This window comes from Drosophila sechellia, chromosome 2L (genome assembly GCF_004382195.2).
Source record: "Drosophila sechellia strain sech25 chromosome 2L, ASM438219v1, whole genome shotgun sequence".
Classification (NCBI taxonomy): domain Eukaryota; kingdom Metazoa; phylum Arthropoda; class Insecta; order Diptera; family Drosophilidae; genus Drosophila; species Drosophila sechellia.
Genome location: NC_045949.1, coordinates 16351347 through 16367396, shown reverse-complemented (window position 1 = coordinate 16367396; position 16050 = coordinate 16351347). Strand labels below are relative to the sequence as shown.

Here is a 16050-nt window from a genome sequence, read left to right as displayed (position 1 = left end):
CGTATGAGTAATTTTTTCCCTTATTAACAGGACTATATTGGGAAACCCCTAAAAATGTTCATTATTTAACAAGAACCTGCAATTTATTACCTTTTCTAGTAGGACCATATAACCATATGTGACTAAAGCTGATTGGTACAACACAATTTTCCACCCACGTCGCGCACAATTTGAATTAAAAAGAGGGTTTTTGGCTTATCAACTTTAATTGGCTAAAGTGAAAGTAAACCTTTTTGAAATGTATTTGAGCTCGGCCATTCCCAATAAAAGTTTAGAAATCCAAGTGAATACGGCATCTTTTGAATATGTTTGGTGTAGTCTTTAAGCGCAGTTTTCCGGATAGCATGGTGCCGATCTTGTTGTTTCGCAGGCAATTCTACTTGTTTGACTTGAGGAAGGCAATCAAATCGGCCCGCTCCTCAGCCTTTTTGAGACCTGCGAACACCATCTTTGTTCCGGGAATGTATTTCTTCGGGTCCTTGAGGTACTCGTCCAAATTCCCCTCTGTCCAGGTAACGCCCTTCTTTATATTGGCATCGGTATACTTGTATCCCGCTGCTGTGCCACACTTGCGACCCACGACCCCGCCAAGATTTGGGCCCACTTTGTGTTTACCGCCCACTTCGTAGGTGTGGCACTGGGCGCACTTCTGCACAAAGATTTTCTTGCCGTTCTCTGCATCACCAGAACCCATCTTGGAAGCCTGAAAGTCGAATAGGAAAGAAGGATATTGATGATTTAGTCTTTATACAAAAAGTGTAAAACTAAAATTTTAATAGAAAATTTAATTCAAAAAAGATTCAATTTGTTTCAGTGTCCTAAAGAAACGTTTGAAAAGTGCAAGTCCTGGCCAACTGAGAGAGAGCGAGAGCGCTTCTCTTGGTCACTCTCCTGGCTGCACAGCGATAGACAGAGACAGCTGCTAATGCACAAAAGCAAAACAAAATTGGGTCAGAAAAATAGGAAAAACGAAAATTAAATCAAAATGGGTATTAAATGAAAAGCAAACAAGCAGCTCGAGAACTTGGCGGCACTTCTAATGGGAAAGCAACCGAAAGGTAATTCAATTAGCAGACACATTCGGCCTGCCACCCCCTTTCCCTACCAATTCGTTGACTAGCAGATGCACATGTGCTTTGAACATTTCCTTTCAATTAAAACGCATTTTACGCACTCTCCGCTTCCGCCCCCTGCCTTACCCTTTTCCTGTGGCAAAAACAGATGCCACCGCATAACAAAACTAAAAAAAAAAACAAAACAGAGGGAAATGAATAACGGGAACGAGACAGGGATCCAGGGCGCATGTAACGGTCTTACAGGGATGATATTCACCTGCAATTTAAAAATATTATCAACTAATAATCTTAAATTGTAATTTGCTTTGGATTTACAAAAGTGCACTATGATATTTTTAACAGAATGATATATATTTTTAAATTAATACATACATATTAAATGAGGAACTTATGTATTTACATTCATTCATATTCTAGTAAATGTCACATTCTAAATCCAAACAATGACATTTTCCTGGCGGCCCTTCACTGGTATTAGGTGTTCTCGCTCTGCATCCATCTACATACATATATCCCCAATGGGACATCCTGGTTGTGACCTAACCTAATTGGCAATGGAACCATAATTTACCCGCAGGCAAAACTATCCTGCCTGTTGGCTCGAGTTCCTTTGCCGGACCACTATAAATAAATGGTGCAAGAAATTAAATTACGCTTGAACGGGCTGAACTGGCTCGGCCAAATATGGGATAGAAGGAAAGAGATAGAATGCGGAAAGAGAGTGGGGGGAGGCTATATTGTTTACTAGATCTATTGCTGCGGAAGTCCATAAAAAGGTGAGAGGTTGGTCCTGGACAAATGGGGTTTAAAAAGAGTGCTGAAAACAGGCACAAAGGAGTCTGCGAGCTAAAGGATATGCGGATATTGAATTGGCTGTAAGGTGCGGAAATTGTTATGCAAAAATAAAAAGCATATTGCGGCATCTGCTCAAATGTAATGAGGAAGGGAAAAATGTTTTATGCAGCTCTACCCGCCACTTCCGGAAATTATGTAGGAGGAATACGGTTCTGGCCCAGCCGATCTGAGTCGATCTGAAAAATATAATTTAATACCAGTTCCTTCAAGCTTTTGCCACTCCATACCCACTTCTACGTCAATATCCTCGGTCAGCGGGTTACCAAGAACAACGCTTTGGCTGTTGCGCAATTTGGCATGACTTTGGAATTCCCGCCAGGCCACACCCCCTCGAAAGCTATACCCATAAAGAACCACCTCCCCCCAACCTAAAAAGCAGACATTTCTGGTTTGCTTGCCCTGCATGGCATAAAACCTACATTTCTTTCTGCTCCCCTTTCTTTATCATTGCACAGTAATACTTCTATGACATTATGTGAAATATTTTGATTAAAGAAAAGGTTTTATGATATATTAGGGTGTTTAATATGGATATTTAAGGAAAAGCGCATATTGTCAAAACTTTACATTAAAGATAATGGTAGCAAATGCATTCTTGGTAATGGGAAATTAAATTAGTTTTCATAGAGATAATTAGTTATATGTGCAAGCATGGTTGCTTTAGTTAAGCAAGTACCACTGTTTATGTTACAGCAAGTGTTTATACTACGCGCTTTTCACTGCTGTTGCTTCCTCTTCTTTGGGGGCTTTCTTTTGAGGGGCGGTGCGTGGAGGGGCTGAAGAGATGGCTTCTTTTCTAGAACGAGGTCGCTGACTGCCCTTCAACGCTTTCAGCTTTCTGTGCTCGCGGATGCCCGAAAGTTACATAACCCCCCAACTACAACAACAACACCGCTAGTTGGCTTTGCATTTTATGCTGAGCGTGAGAGAGAGGCCATAGATTGGGGCAGAGAGACTAGAAAGAGAGCAGCTCCAACATAAATGACACGGAGAACGCGCGAGAGAGCTGCAGCGCTGCGCGTGAGAGCAAAGTTGGAAATGTGTGAATGAAAAATTACTAAAAATGCTTCTTTTTAGACATTTTATACCTGTTCTTTGCTCTGACTGCACTGCTGACGGCGCTGCATCATGCATATCACAGTGAGAGAAAAAGAAGGAGAATGCCAATTATTTGCAACAATTTATGAGTAATTAGATATATAAGCTGCTTATTTAGTTTAATAAAGTAATATGACTGTATTCTTAGCTTCATATAAAATAAAGTAATTTCAGAACTAGTAATGGCCAGAGGTATTTCTATATTTATTAGGAAAAGAAAAAGGACGTTTATCAATGTAATATGTAGCTAAATAAATTAAATTAATAATTTAAATTAAGTGCACTAAGTTTTTCTGCTGTGTATGGGGCAGCAACAACGCAACAAGCTTACCCGACGGACAGTTCTTCTCGCTCTGCAGTTGCTTGTTGCTCGCTCTCTCGTTGGATCTCTCTCTCAATGAGCGCTGGTTGGGGCAATGGCAATTGTGGCTGTGCTCAGCTTGGCGTTTTCATTCAATCAGCTGAGTTCGCCGCGTTCGGTTTTCCCGCTGTCGATTCTGTTCACCGTTACACCGATCGAATATTACGCGTCTTGCGTCTGTAAAGGAACTGAAACGCACCAGTTTTCGAGTTGGAAAATATCCCTAAAACAACAAGACTCGGCGAGAACGGAAAATTTGTTTGCTGCTTGTAACCTTCGAAAGTTATCTGTGTTCTGGCCTCTACCACTACTGAAATTTCTAGAGCGTTTCGGTCAGGGCCTACCTAGCTGAATCAAAAAAAAAAGGCAAGAAAGCTACAGGGCAGCCACCAGAAAGGAGCTGCCAACTTGCATATTACGGTAAGTTGGTGGGAGTGCTAACGCCGCCCAGTGTTGTGTAATGCGCCACTCTTTTATGCTGCGTGTGTCCTTGCAAAGGCTGCACGTGTCCTTGAGATGCGTCAAGTGGTTCCTGCGAGTCTCTCTTTCTCATCGTCGATTTGCTCTCTCTTTCTTTTCTTTTACGCATTTTACGTAATCACGCCTAAACGTTGTTGTTTTTTATTAGCGTTTCCTTTCCAACGTAAGCCCCAACTCGTTTTTCATTTGGTTTTATGGCCTGCCCACACTTCTATTTCCACCCTAAATTCTTTTACATTTCCTTTATAAATTCCGATATGAGCGAGAGCTTTGCGACTTATATATGTAGTTCCTGCCAAAAAACCAGATTATCCTATAAGGCTCTCGCCTTTTTTATCGGCGAAGGACATCCGCATATAAAGGGAATGGGATTGAAAGGATAATCTTTTGCTTTACTTATTTAATGAAAATTTAAATTAACCATTGAATTGTGATTTCACATGGGTAAATATCTATAATTAAAACACACATAATAATATTTTAGAAAGCCAAATCGGCCAATTCCTAGTTTGTTTAGTTAATCAATTCTAATTGGTTAATCAAAATTAAAAACTTTTGATAAAAACCACATGGTTTATTTTCTACTTGTCTATCAAGTGCTTTCCAAATTAATTAATATGAAAGATATTATGGTGTATTTATTTTAGTATATTTTTTAAAGTTTTAAGAGTTATACGAGAAACTTTTTCCTAAAACCTTTGTATTTTGTTTTACTTTTAAAAAGTTTATTCAAAGGAAATTACCTTCTCGATTGAACTTCAACAGCATTGGCCAGTTCTTTTAAAGTAAAAGTTGGCCAAAGTTTTTCATTCCGATGGTTGAACATAGCCTTTCCTGGGAACTTTGAAAGCGGATCTCTTGCGAACTGAACCGCATAATCTTTTATTTTTCTGTTTGGAAGTCATAAAGAATTGGTTCATTCCCTTTTCTGTTGGCAGTTGATTACTTTTGAGCCGTGCACTACACTACTCCACGAATAAGTTCACACAAAAAGTTCTCAAAGGCTTCCTCGGCCCCACCTCCGGTTTTTCAATTATGTCACATCATCTGTATTCCACACACCAGCGGAGCTGATGTGCCGCCCCCTTTTTGGCTTCAGTTTATTAATCATTTCTGCCTTTTGTTTATGCCTTGGCATGGCACTGGCATTTTATATAGGCCAATGAGCCGTATGCCTTTCGTTATGAGCTGCAGCTAGTTCACATGGTGTTGGTGCCCCAACAGCAATTACAGCATAAGTGTAACAGGAATTGCTATAATTTAATTAATTTGCTTTGTCCTGCTGGCAGAGACATAAAACTTAATGATTAATATTCATCGTGCGAAGCACTCGAAGCCATTGAGTGTAATGAGCCAGCTTTAATGCCCCACCAATCGAACACTTGGCAACACACAACACATACATATGTACATATGTATAACGAGTACATAAACCATATACACCATATCAGCTATCCGATTCTCCATGTAGGTCAGCTCTGATGCTCGTTCATTTCTTATCTATCGTTAAGTGCACTTGGTGTCCCTCGACCTAAACTATAAGCAACATATGGGGCACGAAATCCCGAAAAACTTATCAAACTTTGGGTCGCTTGTATTGCATTTATAACACTCGGAAACTTGGGAAAGCCAGCACACAAAAAGGAAATCAATATTTGCGCTAGAAAATAATAAAGCGAATGGAGGAAAACCAGATTAGAAACGTACATGAGTTTTCCCCTTAAGGGACAGTAAATTGGGGCGCACTTGAAGTGTTTGCCAGATAAGCCAAGTCATAACTACCAAACTACTTTTTCGACTTCCCCCTAAGTGTTCTTTGTATTAACGATACATATGTACAAGTGCCATTAGTCACATCAACAAATTTCTGACCTGCTCTCTCTGAAAATTATAAATATTCATGCGGAAAAAGTGTTTTAAATATGTTGAAATAAAAATGTATCTCGTTTTGTTTGGCTTATTCTGAGTAATTGTGGAAATTGTTGATAAACGACCCAGACTTTCTATGAAATTCTAAATGGTGAAAACTATTTTTAGCGCTTGTTTGCTTGAAGACTTGTTTGTTCCACATTTAAAATTTGGCGGATGAATAACGATGTATTTTGGAATAGAAAAATGTTTGCATTTATAAATATTTCGTAAATTTATTCACGTTTTTTTTTACCAAAACCAGAACTACAAAAAAATCTGTGATTTAAAACCAACTGCCTAAATGTTTGGTGATTACAGCGAATCTCCGGATATAATAAATCCAAATAAACGGCTTTCGCTAACCTATTTAGGCCAATTCCAATTAAGCAATTTTATTGTTAATTTCCCAGTTTTATCTACGAAAATTCAATTACCCAAAAGCGGAAATGGGCCAAAAAAACGAAATTAGCCTTGTCACTCAAACTCCGATAAAAGTTCTCAGTTGGTTTACGAATGATGAGTATGGTTAGAATGAATTTTCGCCATTGCGTTTGACTGATTGAAATTAGCTGTAAATTAATGGGAAGTCATCAGTCTGGGGCTTACAATAAGCTTAAAAACAATTTCGACACCAAAAAAAAACAGTAAGCCGACAACGATGAATTGCATAAATTATTTACAACGATTTACAAATACAAGGCAAGGACTTGCTGAAAATTCCACAGCGTGTCAGAGGGAAATTGAAAATGTCCAGTCGAAATGAGGAACTCAAGCTTGACAGGAAAATGCGGACAGACAGGATGGGCGGAAGTGGGCGTGGCCGTCGGTCATGCCAATTAGATATAATCGAAAATCAATGGCCTGATGCTTGAGCTTGCAGCGCAAAGGTCACCAGAAGGTTGATCCCATATGCAAAAAGCGGTGTCAAACCAAACCGAATGAATGACCCTTTCCCCCCGCATAGTGAATGTGTGGGGTCCTCAATATTTTCACAGCGTCATCTTTCTTTACTTTGTGGCCCCACGAATAAGTGGTCTGAATTGTGCATTGACCACGATTGAAAGTACTTGAGTGGGAAAACCCCCCCACGTAGGGCAAAAAACTCATTCCAAACCCAATTGCTTCGGTCAGCACAGAATGTTCTAAAGTCAACGAAAAGTAGGACAGTGTAGGTTTGGAAAACTTCTGAAGATGTTGTGTGGTCTTTGACTTGATTGGAAATTTCTGGCAGCTCAAACTTTGGAATTTTCTGTATATGACTTCGTTATATTTGCAATTCGAATAAGGATACATTTAATACTAATATTTATCAAAAAGTATGAGATGGTAATTTAATTGATTTGCATTGTTTACATCTTTAGTCATAAATCTTTCGCTTTCGCAATCAATTTTTGCTATGTATATTTACAGAAAACTGCTTAAGTGAACGTTTAATTAAATTAAAAATACTTTTTGGCCCTTAATGGCTGAAATGAATTTACTAATTGCCTAAGGCAATTCCCAATTATTTGAATTCCTAAGCACTTTGCTTGCCCTTCAATTCAACTTTAATTTCAGCTCATTCCGAGTTTATTTGTTTTGTATTTATTCAATTTTCGTTGCCTTCATTTGAATTTTATTGGGACATTTTCCGTTGTTTTTTCGTTAGTTCATTAATTTATTTAAAGCCATTTAACGAGCCATAAAATAATGTCACCATCAGTGAAGCGATCTCGCCCTGCTTATCTGTGCATTTCCCCATCTATGTGGCATCTATGTGTGAGTCGCATTTCTTATCAGGCGCGGGCATAAAGATTTTCCCATCATTATGCATGCGGTTAGCTGGGCCATAAAACCATGCTTCAGATCCAACTCCGCCACCGATTTTCCCCTAAGCCCAGTTAACGAGCTGGCCCCAATGGGACTTTGGGCTTCAGCTAATGAGCGACTGGCCAAGCTGACCGCGCAATTTCTTTTGGCCAACTTTGAACTTCGGACAGCCAGTCTCTTTCTTGTCTTTCTTTAACTTTATTTTTGGGTGGCCACATTTGGCTTATTGTTTATTGGCTTTTCCTTCGTCTTCGTCTGGGTCTCTGTGTTTATTATTGTTTACGTTGGCATTTCGTGCGCAATAATGTTATAATATTTGCATTTGTATTGGCTACGTGGCGTATGCGTAATAGTCGTGCCAAAAGAACAGGAAATGGACGGCGGCCATAGTGGCCATTATGGCCATCGGGATATTGCACATTGGCACCCCTTGGCTCCCTGCACTCCGCGTAATTGTTTGTTTGAAAATGTATTTATCTGTTTTGTCTGTGGAATGTGGTTCCTTTAGTCAAATGTGTGAAATACTACAAAATATAAAGGCGTGATTTCGCAATAGGTGCTTGGTTTACAAATTGCCATGTGCTAGAATTTGTATTTTACAATTAGATAATATTTTTTATAAGCCTGAATCTTCTGTTCGGATTCCTTAGGATGTACCCATTCGAAATTCTGTGCTTACCACAAGCCTTTGGGAATTGTTTTCCTCCAACTTAGGCACTTTAAACGATTTCGAAGCTCCCTAAAGGAACTTGACTTAAGGGCCAACCTAATTGTTGGCCATTGTTTGGGATTTTGTGCGGTGCAGCGTAAAGTTTTCCCCGAACAGCTGACAACTGGTCGCCTGACTGTTTAGGTTGTAGCTCTTGCTGGCCTGTGACGTCTAACAATTTTCCATTTAAACGGCATTGTCTGTGATGTTTGCAACTCATTCCAGCTGTTCTCCATTGTCAATTATATTTGTATTTGTCTTTCTCAGGCTGAGGGGCCATCGCCTCCCACTACCGATGTTCCCCGTGTGTGTTTGTTCTGTGTATCTGAAAGATACTTGCAGCATAGCTGCATGTAGCTCGTATTCCTCGGCTAGCCCGCAACATGGCAGTTTTCCCTCTTCTTCTTTTATTTTTCGGTTAATTTACATGACAACACGTTTCGAAAGTCAGTCAACACAGCACAGGAGGTGAAAAGAGATGAGGGACAGTCGTAGTGGCTGGAATAGCCCGCAGAGATGGGGCCTTTGTAAAGTAACTTGTAGTTAGATACATTCGCTTGTAAGTTGCAAGTTAACTAGACTGTTACAATGTCGCAGTTGCATGGAGAGCATGGATAGTTCGGGGTAAAAGTGGGATGGAAAAACGTAGGGCACTTGCCGCCTTTTTGCGGTTTTTCCCCTTCCCAAAAAAAAAGGGGCAGCCCTCTTGCTTGACTGCTCTTCTGGGCCAGCCACTGCAATCGGGGAATTAGCATTCTTATAAATATTTATTCAGGTTTTTCCCATCTTCTCTAGTGTGTATCTTTGGCTCTTTGAACTCCCATTATCGCCCAGCTTGGTGGTATTGTGTTTGTATGTGCGCTGTTAATATTTATGATTTATACGTACATATATCTCTTCAATATTGCCATCTAATTGCCGACTCAAGTTGAACGGGTCCCCAACTTGACTTGCCGACCATGTGATGTCATTTGTTTGTTGTTTCTAGTTGCCTGTTTGGTGAGATCATGGCGCACCCCAAAAGAAAAGCTGCCTACAGATCTGCTAAAGATTCTGTCATGTAATGCTGTTTGAAAGAAAATAAAGAAATAAAGGGGGGAGGTCTCAAGGTTCGCCCATCTATTGTTTACGCTCATTGAATCAATCGAACGGCTTACAATCAAGCGTAATATGCGTATTACAGTACGGTCTGACCCAATTAGATATCGTTATCTATTTACTAAGATCTGCCGCTCTAGCTATGTGGAGTCTAGATCATAGACCTAACTATCGGTGTCTCGATTTACGCTCAGTCTCTATTTTACAATAGTAGCATACTCACATAGTAACCAAAATTACAGTGAGAAAAATCTTTCTCTCTTTTGTGTCATATCATATAAAGATTATGGACCCTATTGGCAAAAGCAATGCTAAGACCACGATAATTTTAAGATTATAAAGAGATAATAAGATTATAAAATTATATATATTATTAATATATTTCAAACTTTTTCGCTCTGTGTAGCTTGTGTGGCACTTGGCAAGTGATATTGAAGCCTCATTAAGACGGATGTCAAAGTGGGCGGATGGGTGAATGGGCGGGGCAGTGGGTCGCTGTTTGTTTGTGGAATCTGCGGTCGAGCTGTGCTTGTGTCAGTCAGCGAGGCACTGAAGTGGCACGCGCTTGATAACAACACCAAGTCGAGCTCCCAGTGTCCCAGTCTCCCGGTTACATTTCCCGGCTCCACGGGACACGCAAACGCCCATTTGGAATGCAATTGAAACCGCCAGAGACAACAAGTGAGTGACAAGACAGCAGATAGCGACAGGCGACAGTGGCTGTGGCTGCAATAGTGATGACGATAGTAGAACAATGAAACAAGTGGGAAAAGTGGTAAAAGTAGGGGCAGTTGCCATACGGAGCAACTATCTAGAAATTATCAGGTAAATGCCAGATGTACACGATTCTAATAGCCACAAGTGGGGTAAATGGGTCAGATACGAGGTTCTAATGGGCTAAGTGGGAAAACTGTTGGATATTATCCACATAGCTTTAAACTCAACATTGTTTAGAAATGACCATTTCTAGTTCTTGCACTGATTCCAACGAGTTTTGGGTTGCTTATATAACCCTTTGCAACTCTCTTCTACCATTTCTCAGTCCATTTAAATGCCAAAATAGTCGTGTTTGCCCAAATTTAGAAAATTAGGTTAACTAGCCTTATCAACGTCATTTCAGACGTTCAGCTGTCGCTTGCCTGCAAATTTCAAATGCCAAACGTCAAATGGCAACTCCCAAATCCGCCGACTTTCCCACTGCCAACTGTAGGGAAAAACGAGTTGAAATGGAAAATGCATGAAAGGCACAAATTGATAATTGAATTTGGCACAGGCTCAAACTGCAACTGTCAGTTGTTGTTTTGCTGTTGTTTTGCTGCTAATATTGCACAGCATGCGCCAAGTGGGTCAATGTGAGCCGGGGTGACAAGCAAAGTGAATTATATTTATGCACATAGAAAAAAGTACAAAAAACGCACACATCACATGGCGACATAGAATTGAAGCCAATTAGGAGGAAAATGGAAAATATTTGTCAGACAGCTGGAAACAAATTGTCAGTGGAGGTGTTGGAATAAAGAAATGAAGCATGTTGGAAAATCTGGAAAAATCTATCAAGAGTCTCTCCGTATTATTAGCTGTTATTCGGCCATGACAGGCCCTAAAATATGTCAAACCGTCTGCGTGGGTGATAAAACTTCGTCGAAACTCAATGATGGGCCACAAATTACCGAAAAGACAGCGTCGCCATCAAAGATATTCGATTTCCAACACTCGACACTCATAAATTTCAGAAGAGCTTGCCTGGCGCCCAGGATATTGAAATACATGACCCGAGGGGCAGGCAGGAAAGTCACAAATATTCGTGGATATACCACATCCAAATCTAAAGTATTGCATGTTCGCACCCATTTCTCCGCTTTCTCCCGATCCACAAATCGCCTGGGCATTCGGTTAATTTAACGGCAATAAAAACATCACGCATACGCCCCGCGGTGCCAGCAGATCCAATAAAACAACTGCCTTGAAATTGTCATCGATGTGGAAGAGAGATGGGGAGATATTCGGTGAGCGATATTCGATTGGTAAAAGTTCAATCGAATGAATAAGAGAAACTATACATTTGGCTGCAGATTCTGGAAATAATATGGCAAATTAGCTTAAAACTGTTAAATTGAATATCTCAAGTACAAAACCTATGAAAATGAGTGTTGACTCGTAAAGAGCTTACAATTTTCTAAGAAAGGGAACCAAAAAGTGTAAATACTAAAACTTAAATTCACTTCAATATCTTGTTTGATATGGATTTAAAATGAGCCAAATATTTTTTTTTTAATTTTTGTAATTTTTTAGTTGTGGAATTTCAAAAGGCATTGAAGGAGTACGGTCGAGGGGGTGGGGAGTTAGGCATTATGCATACATATGCATCATACATATGTGGGCGAGTTTCGTGTTGCCCCGTTAGCTTTAAGACGCCCACGCCAACACGATCTCTCGCCCCGTCCCGCTCTAACTGACACCACAGCAGCTGCATTCGTAGTATTGCGCAGATTAAAATGAAAACAGAAAATATTTCCCATTCCCGAAATGTTTATATGTCAAAGCGACGCAAAAGAAACGAAAAGCCGTGCAGAGGAGGAGGTGAAAATGGAGCGCAAGGGGGGAAATGCGGTGGAAAATTTGTAAATTTCAAGCGAACTGAGATAAGCTCAAATATGTATGTGTATCTCCCACCGAATTCGAAATCATACGAAATGCTGTTAACGGCACTAATTTTAAACTTTCTTTAAAATTTATTGAATGGCACCATGGTCATTTATAGGATGTGGAATTTTGATGGCAGAAGTAGTTCGATAATGTGGTAATTAAAGATTGAAGTTTAAATGATTGAACTCAGAAAACTCTAGTTTCTTTTAAATTGTTTTATTCCAAATTACTATAAATACAAAATTTCTTCTTTGAACTTTAAAGACTTGATAAATGTTTTTTTGTTACCAATATGAAAATTTTGTAATCCTGCGTCACAGTTTTCGCCATTACCCTTAATTTTATACATTCTATAAACGCTAAATATTGAATTTAAGCACCATATCTCCCACATTGCCCACTGTACTTACGTTGGCCTGGCTATCTGCATGATCTAAGCATTATAATGAGCCAGGCAAATGCGCAGGCGTATTTTGAGCGGTGACAAGATTGCTTACAAAACACACACAAAGTGAAAAAGTATTTGGCAAGAAGCTAGAAGGAAAAGCGATCCCCGAAATACAAACCGGAAAAAACAAAGCAATATTTTTATGTGTCGCGTGGACGCGACAAGCTGCTGTCGTAGCTTTTTTTTTATTGTCCGCCAGATATATGGAAATGTTTTACGACCGGACTGCACTTTTTTCGACTGTCGCCATAGGAAAGCGGGGGAATTGAAATTAATTTGCTGCCAGAAGGCGGTGGGTGGAAATATGGGAGGAGGAGTGGAATAGATTGTGCATTGCATAATTGTCAATGACATGGAACACACGCAATCTGTCTTCTTCCTCAATTCTATGTAATCTTTGCTGCCAGGTAAATGAAAACAGGATTTTGTCCAATTAAAGCGGACATCAATTGTGTGACTTGTGTGTCTAAAGAGCAGATTTCGTAGATTTGTATGTTTTTCTTTCATTATCCGTAACGAAGCGTTGCGCTTTGTCATTGAAATGCTTCAGCCAGATCTGGAAAAACTGGAGCATGCTACGTTTCGATTGGGGCCTCTTTTTGGGCATACCACCCGTGTGTATACTTCAGTGAATATGGGCAAGGTCATCGGCTTGGATGGGTGGGCTGAACCCAATGCCTTGTTGGGCTGGGTGTGTGCACCCAATGGAGCATTTCGATCAGAGCTGCGCACCGTGTTGCCAAACAAAACTAGTTCGGCTGTGGGGTACCGCTTAAATGATTGTTTTCGATAACGAAAAAGGGGAGCAGAAAAAGTTTAATTTGTTGGGGTTAAATAAACTTAATTCGAAATTAATCAAATAGTAGCGGAGCGCTGCAGTTGAATGCATAATGCTATATAAACAGAATGATGGGGAAAATAACTTGTAGTTATGGAAATAACAGCTATGAATGTGTATTCACAGAATCATTCTTCAATTCCCTCATCAAGCAGCTTTTCACGGGAGATTTGCGGGATTTGGGGATTTGGGGGATTTGCTGACGGCTGCTCAAATGTCACGGCTGCCACTCGACACAGAGAGAATGATACTTGAGGGCTTTGAGCCATTGACTTGCCACTTTGAATAGCACTCGATGCTGACTAATGCCTCTTTTCAATTTCCCCTTGCAGCCTGTGCGTTTCGTTCGTTCCACGCTTGTGACCCGTAGCCCACGTCCACTTTTGTGGCGTGTGCAATCCAGAAGCCGCCAAGACGACTTACTCGATAATGAAGATGAGCTCGCCCAGGATTATGCAGCAGAAACGGAGCAGCAAGTCCTCCAATTCGTCGCGGGTCTCCATGACCACCTCGACGGCGGAGGAGAATCTCATAGAATCGAAGCTCTTCAGCTGGATGCGTCTATTCCGATTCGCCTCGCTGCTCTGCCGCGCCGAGTAACGGAGCTAGTCCATAAGATCGAAATACCCTCGATATCCTTTCCGCCTCCCAAGTGAAAAAAAACCACAAATTTTAAGATATGTAAATGCATATGTCAGATACTCGAACTAGTTGCCGCTTTTCAGTCAAGTTTTCCTATATATAATGAGACACCAACAGAAACACCAAACTATTGTCACCCTAACTTTTCCAGCAATGTAGAGAATAAGCATTACAAAATGAGTAAAGTGAAATACCACGCTAAGTTTAAGCTGAAAAGCTAGGAATATCAATCCCTGGGAGTTCAATGTTTAATTTACTGTCCTTTTTGGGAAATCGAAAACCATTTCGTTCAGTTAGCTCTTCACAATTAAGTCAATTTTTAGTGTAAATTCCGTTGCAACGGAATTTCTCGCGCCTTTCGTACCTTTTGTATTGTAATAAGTCAAAAAGAAGATAAGACACATACAAATTGCAAACTACAAGCAAATAAATATTAAATCATAATCCACTTATTGCGTTTATTCGGGTTTATTAGTGATTAAGTTTCGAGAACAGCCGACTACAACACGAGGTATATATATTTTTGTAATTACAACACTGTTTTGCGTGTCACAAAATGAAAATACATACGAGTAGGAGGAACATCAAGAGAATCGTTTATGCAAGGCTATTAACTAGATAAATACATATATTAACTAAAGAAGCGAACAAAAATGCAGTACTAACTATTACAATACCATGTATACATGTAGAGGAATATATTTACACATCAAACTCGAATCGGAGTCTATGCAAATGCGCTTATCCAATAAAGATTAACACTAATTCACAATAGTTATCCAAGCCCAGCAATATGAGAAGTGCATTTAACCCAAAGAAGTTGCCAAACGACAGCAATTGTTTTTAATACATTAGCAATGCAAAAACACAATAGTGAAACAATTATCTTTATTTCTGTAAAACCTCAGAACGTACTATAAATCAATGAAATAACTACGACAACAAAGAACAAATACAGTTATCAGAGATTTTCGAAATTCAATTTTACTTATTAATTAGTTAGTAAGCCAAAATGCAACCATGCAACTTGAACATAACGGTAATAACGGTAGTAGCGGTAAATGCCAATACAAACAGAAAACTGTACTAGAACATAGCAATATCACTGCAGCAGATGTTTCTTGATAAAAATGCAATAAATCGATATCGGTCAATAAATAAAGTCTTTAAGCTGTTGAGTGTTCAATGTAATATATCATTTATTTTTCTTCTAAGTTGGTTGGGACAGCCCAAGTCATGGGTAAAAATGTTATTTATGTTGATTATCAATAAATTTTACATTGTGGGTAATTTTTTTCTTTTAGTAGAAAAGAATGATATTATTTTATCATCATAGAGGTTTGTACTTTTTCAAAAGAACTTCTGTTTGAAAAATGAGCGCGGCTTCTATTTTAAATAACACGCTTAATCGATAGGCATTCGATAACATAAGACATGTTTTAGCGGGTAACAGCACATTTTATTGTACAGGGTGTTTCGACTACTTTGGAATGCGATTTAAATGAAAATATAATGTAAGCAAGAAAGCTGTGTGAAAATGTCTTTCGATCGTAAATATTTTAATTCTTGTAAATTCATCAATACATTGATGCATTTCTCCAGGATTATTACATAATTAGGCCTACATAGCCTATAAGCACGACAATTCGGAACACGCTCTGCGAACAACCACAATATGGAAGTAATTTCAAGGGCTCTTTCTTTAATGTATGGACTGGTTTATAGCTAGACCCACTGTTATTCCATTATCTCAAAAACTGTTGATACATTTTTTTAAAATCTTCCTGAAATGTCCTTCTCCTGAGTCGTCGTATCTTAGGACGTACATAAAAAGTTAGATCTTTTATTCCCTGGCATTTTTGCATTTTAATTAGAATTCACCTTTTACTTATAAACTACAAAATAAATAAATAAAACACTTCACCGTGTTCCAAACTCCAGCGTTCCGCCATCGACGCTAATTTGACAAACATACGAAAACAAATAAAAAAAAAATATAAAAATGTAGTATTTTTAAAACTGTTTCATACTAAGTATATTTAAGCTGTTTTATTATGTCTTAAGATTCATTTTTCGCTA

The 16050-nt window shown here is 39.3% G+C and overlaps 2 protein-coding genes across 2 annotated transcripts; one reads left to right on the top strand and one right to left on the bottom strand.

Moving 5' to 3' along the window:
• Positions 1-42: 42 nt before the first annotated feature.
• LOC6614410 (cytochrome c-1) lies at positions 43-3681 on the bottom strand. Its single transcript, XM_002038807.2, has 2 exons — positions 3361-3681; positions 43-703 (listed from the first exon to the last, which is right to left on the bottom strand). The coding sequence occupies exon 2, from the start codon at positions 692-694 to the stop codon at positions 377-379; it is 318 nt and encodes a 105-aa protein (XP_002038843.1). The 5' UTR covers positions 695-703; positions 3361-3681; the 3' UTR covers positions 43-376.
• On the top strand, positions 3387-15162 carry LOC6614409. Its single transcript, XM_032727287.1, has 2 exons — positions 3387-3810; positions 13662-15162. The coding sequence occupies exon 2, from the start codon at positions 13759-13761 to the stop codon at positions 13927-13929; it is 171 nt and encodes a 56-aa protein (XP_032583178.1). The 5' UTR covers positions 3387-3810; positions 13662-13758; the 3' UTR covers positions 13930-15162.
• Positions 15163-16050: the final 888 nt, after the last annotated feature.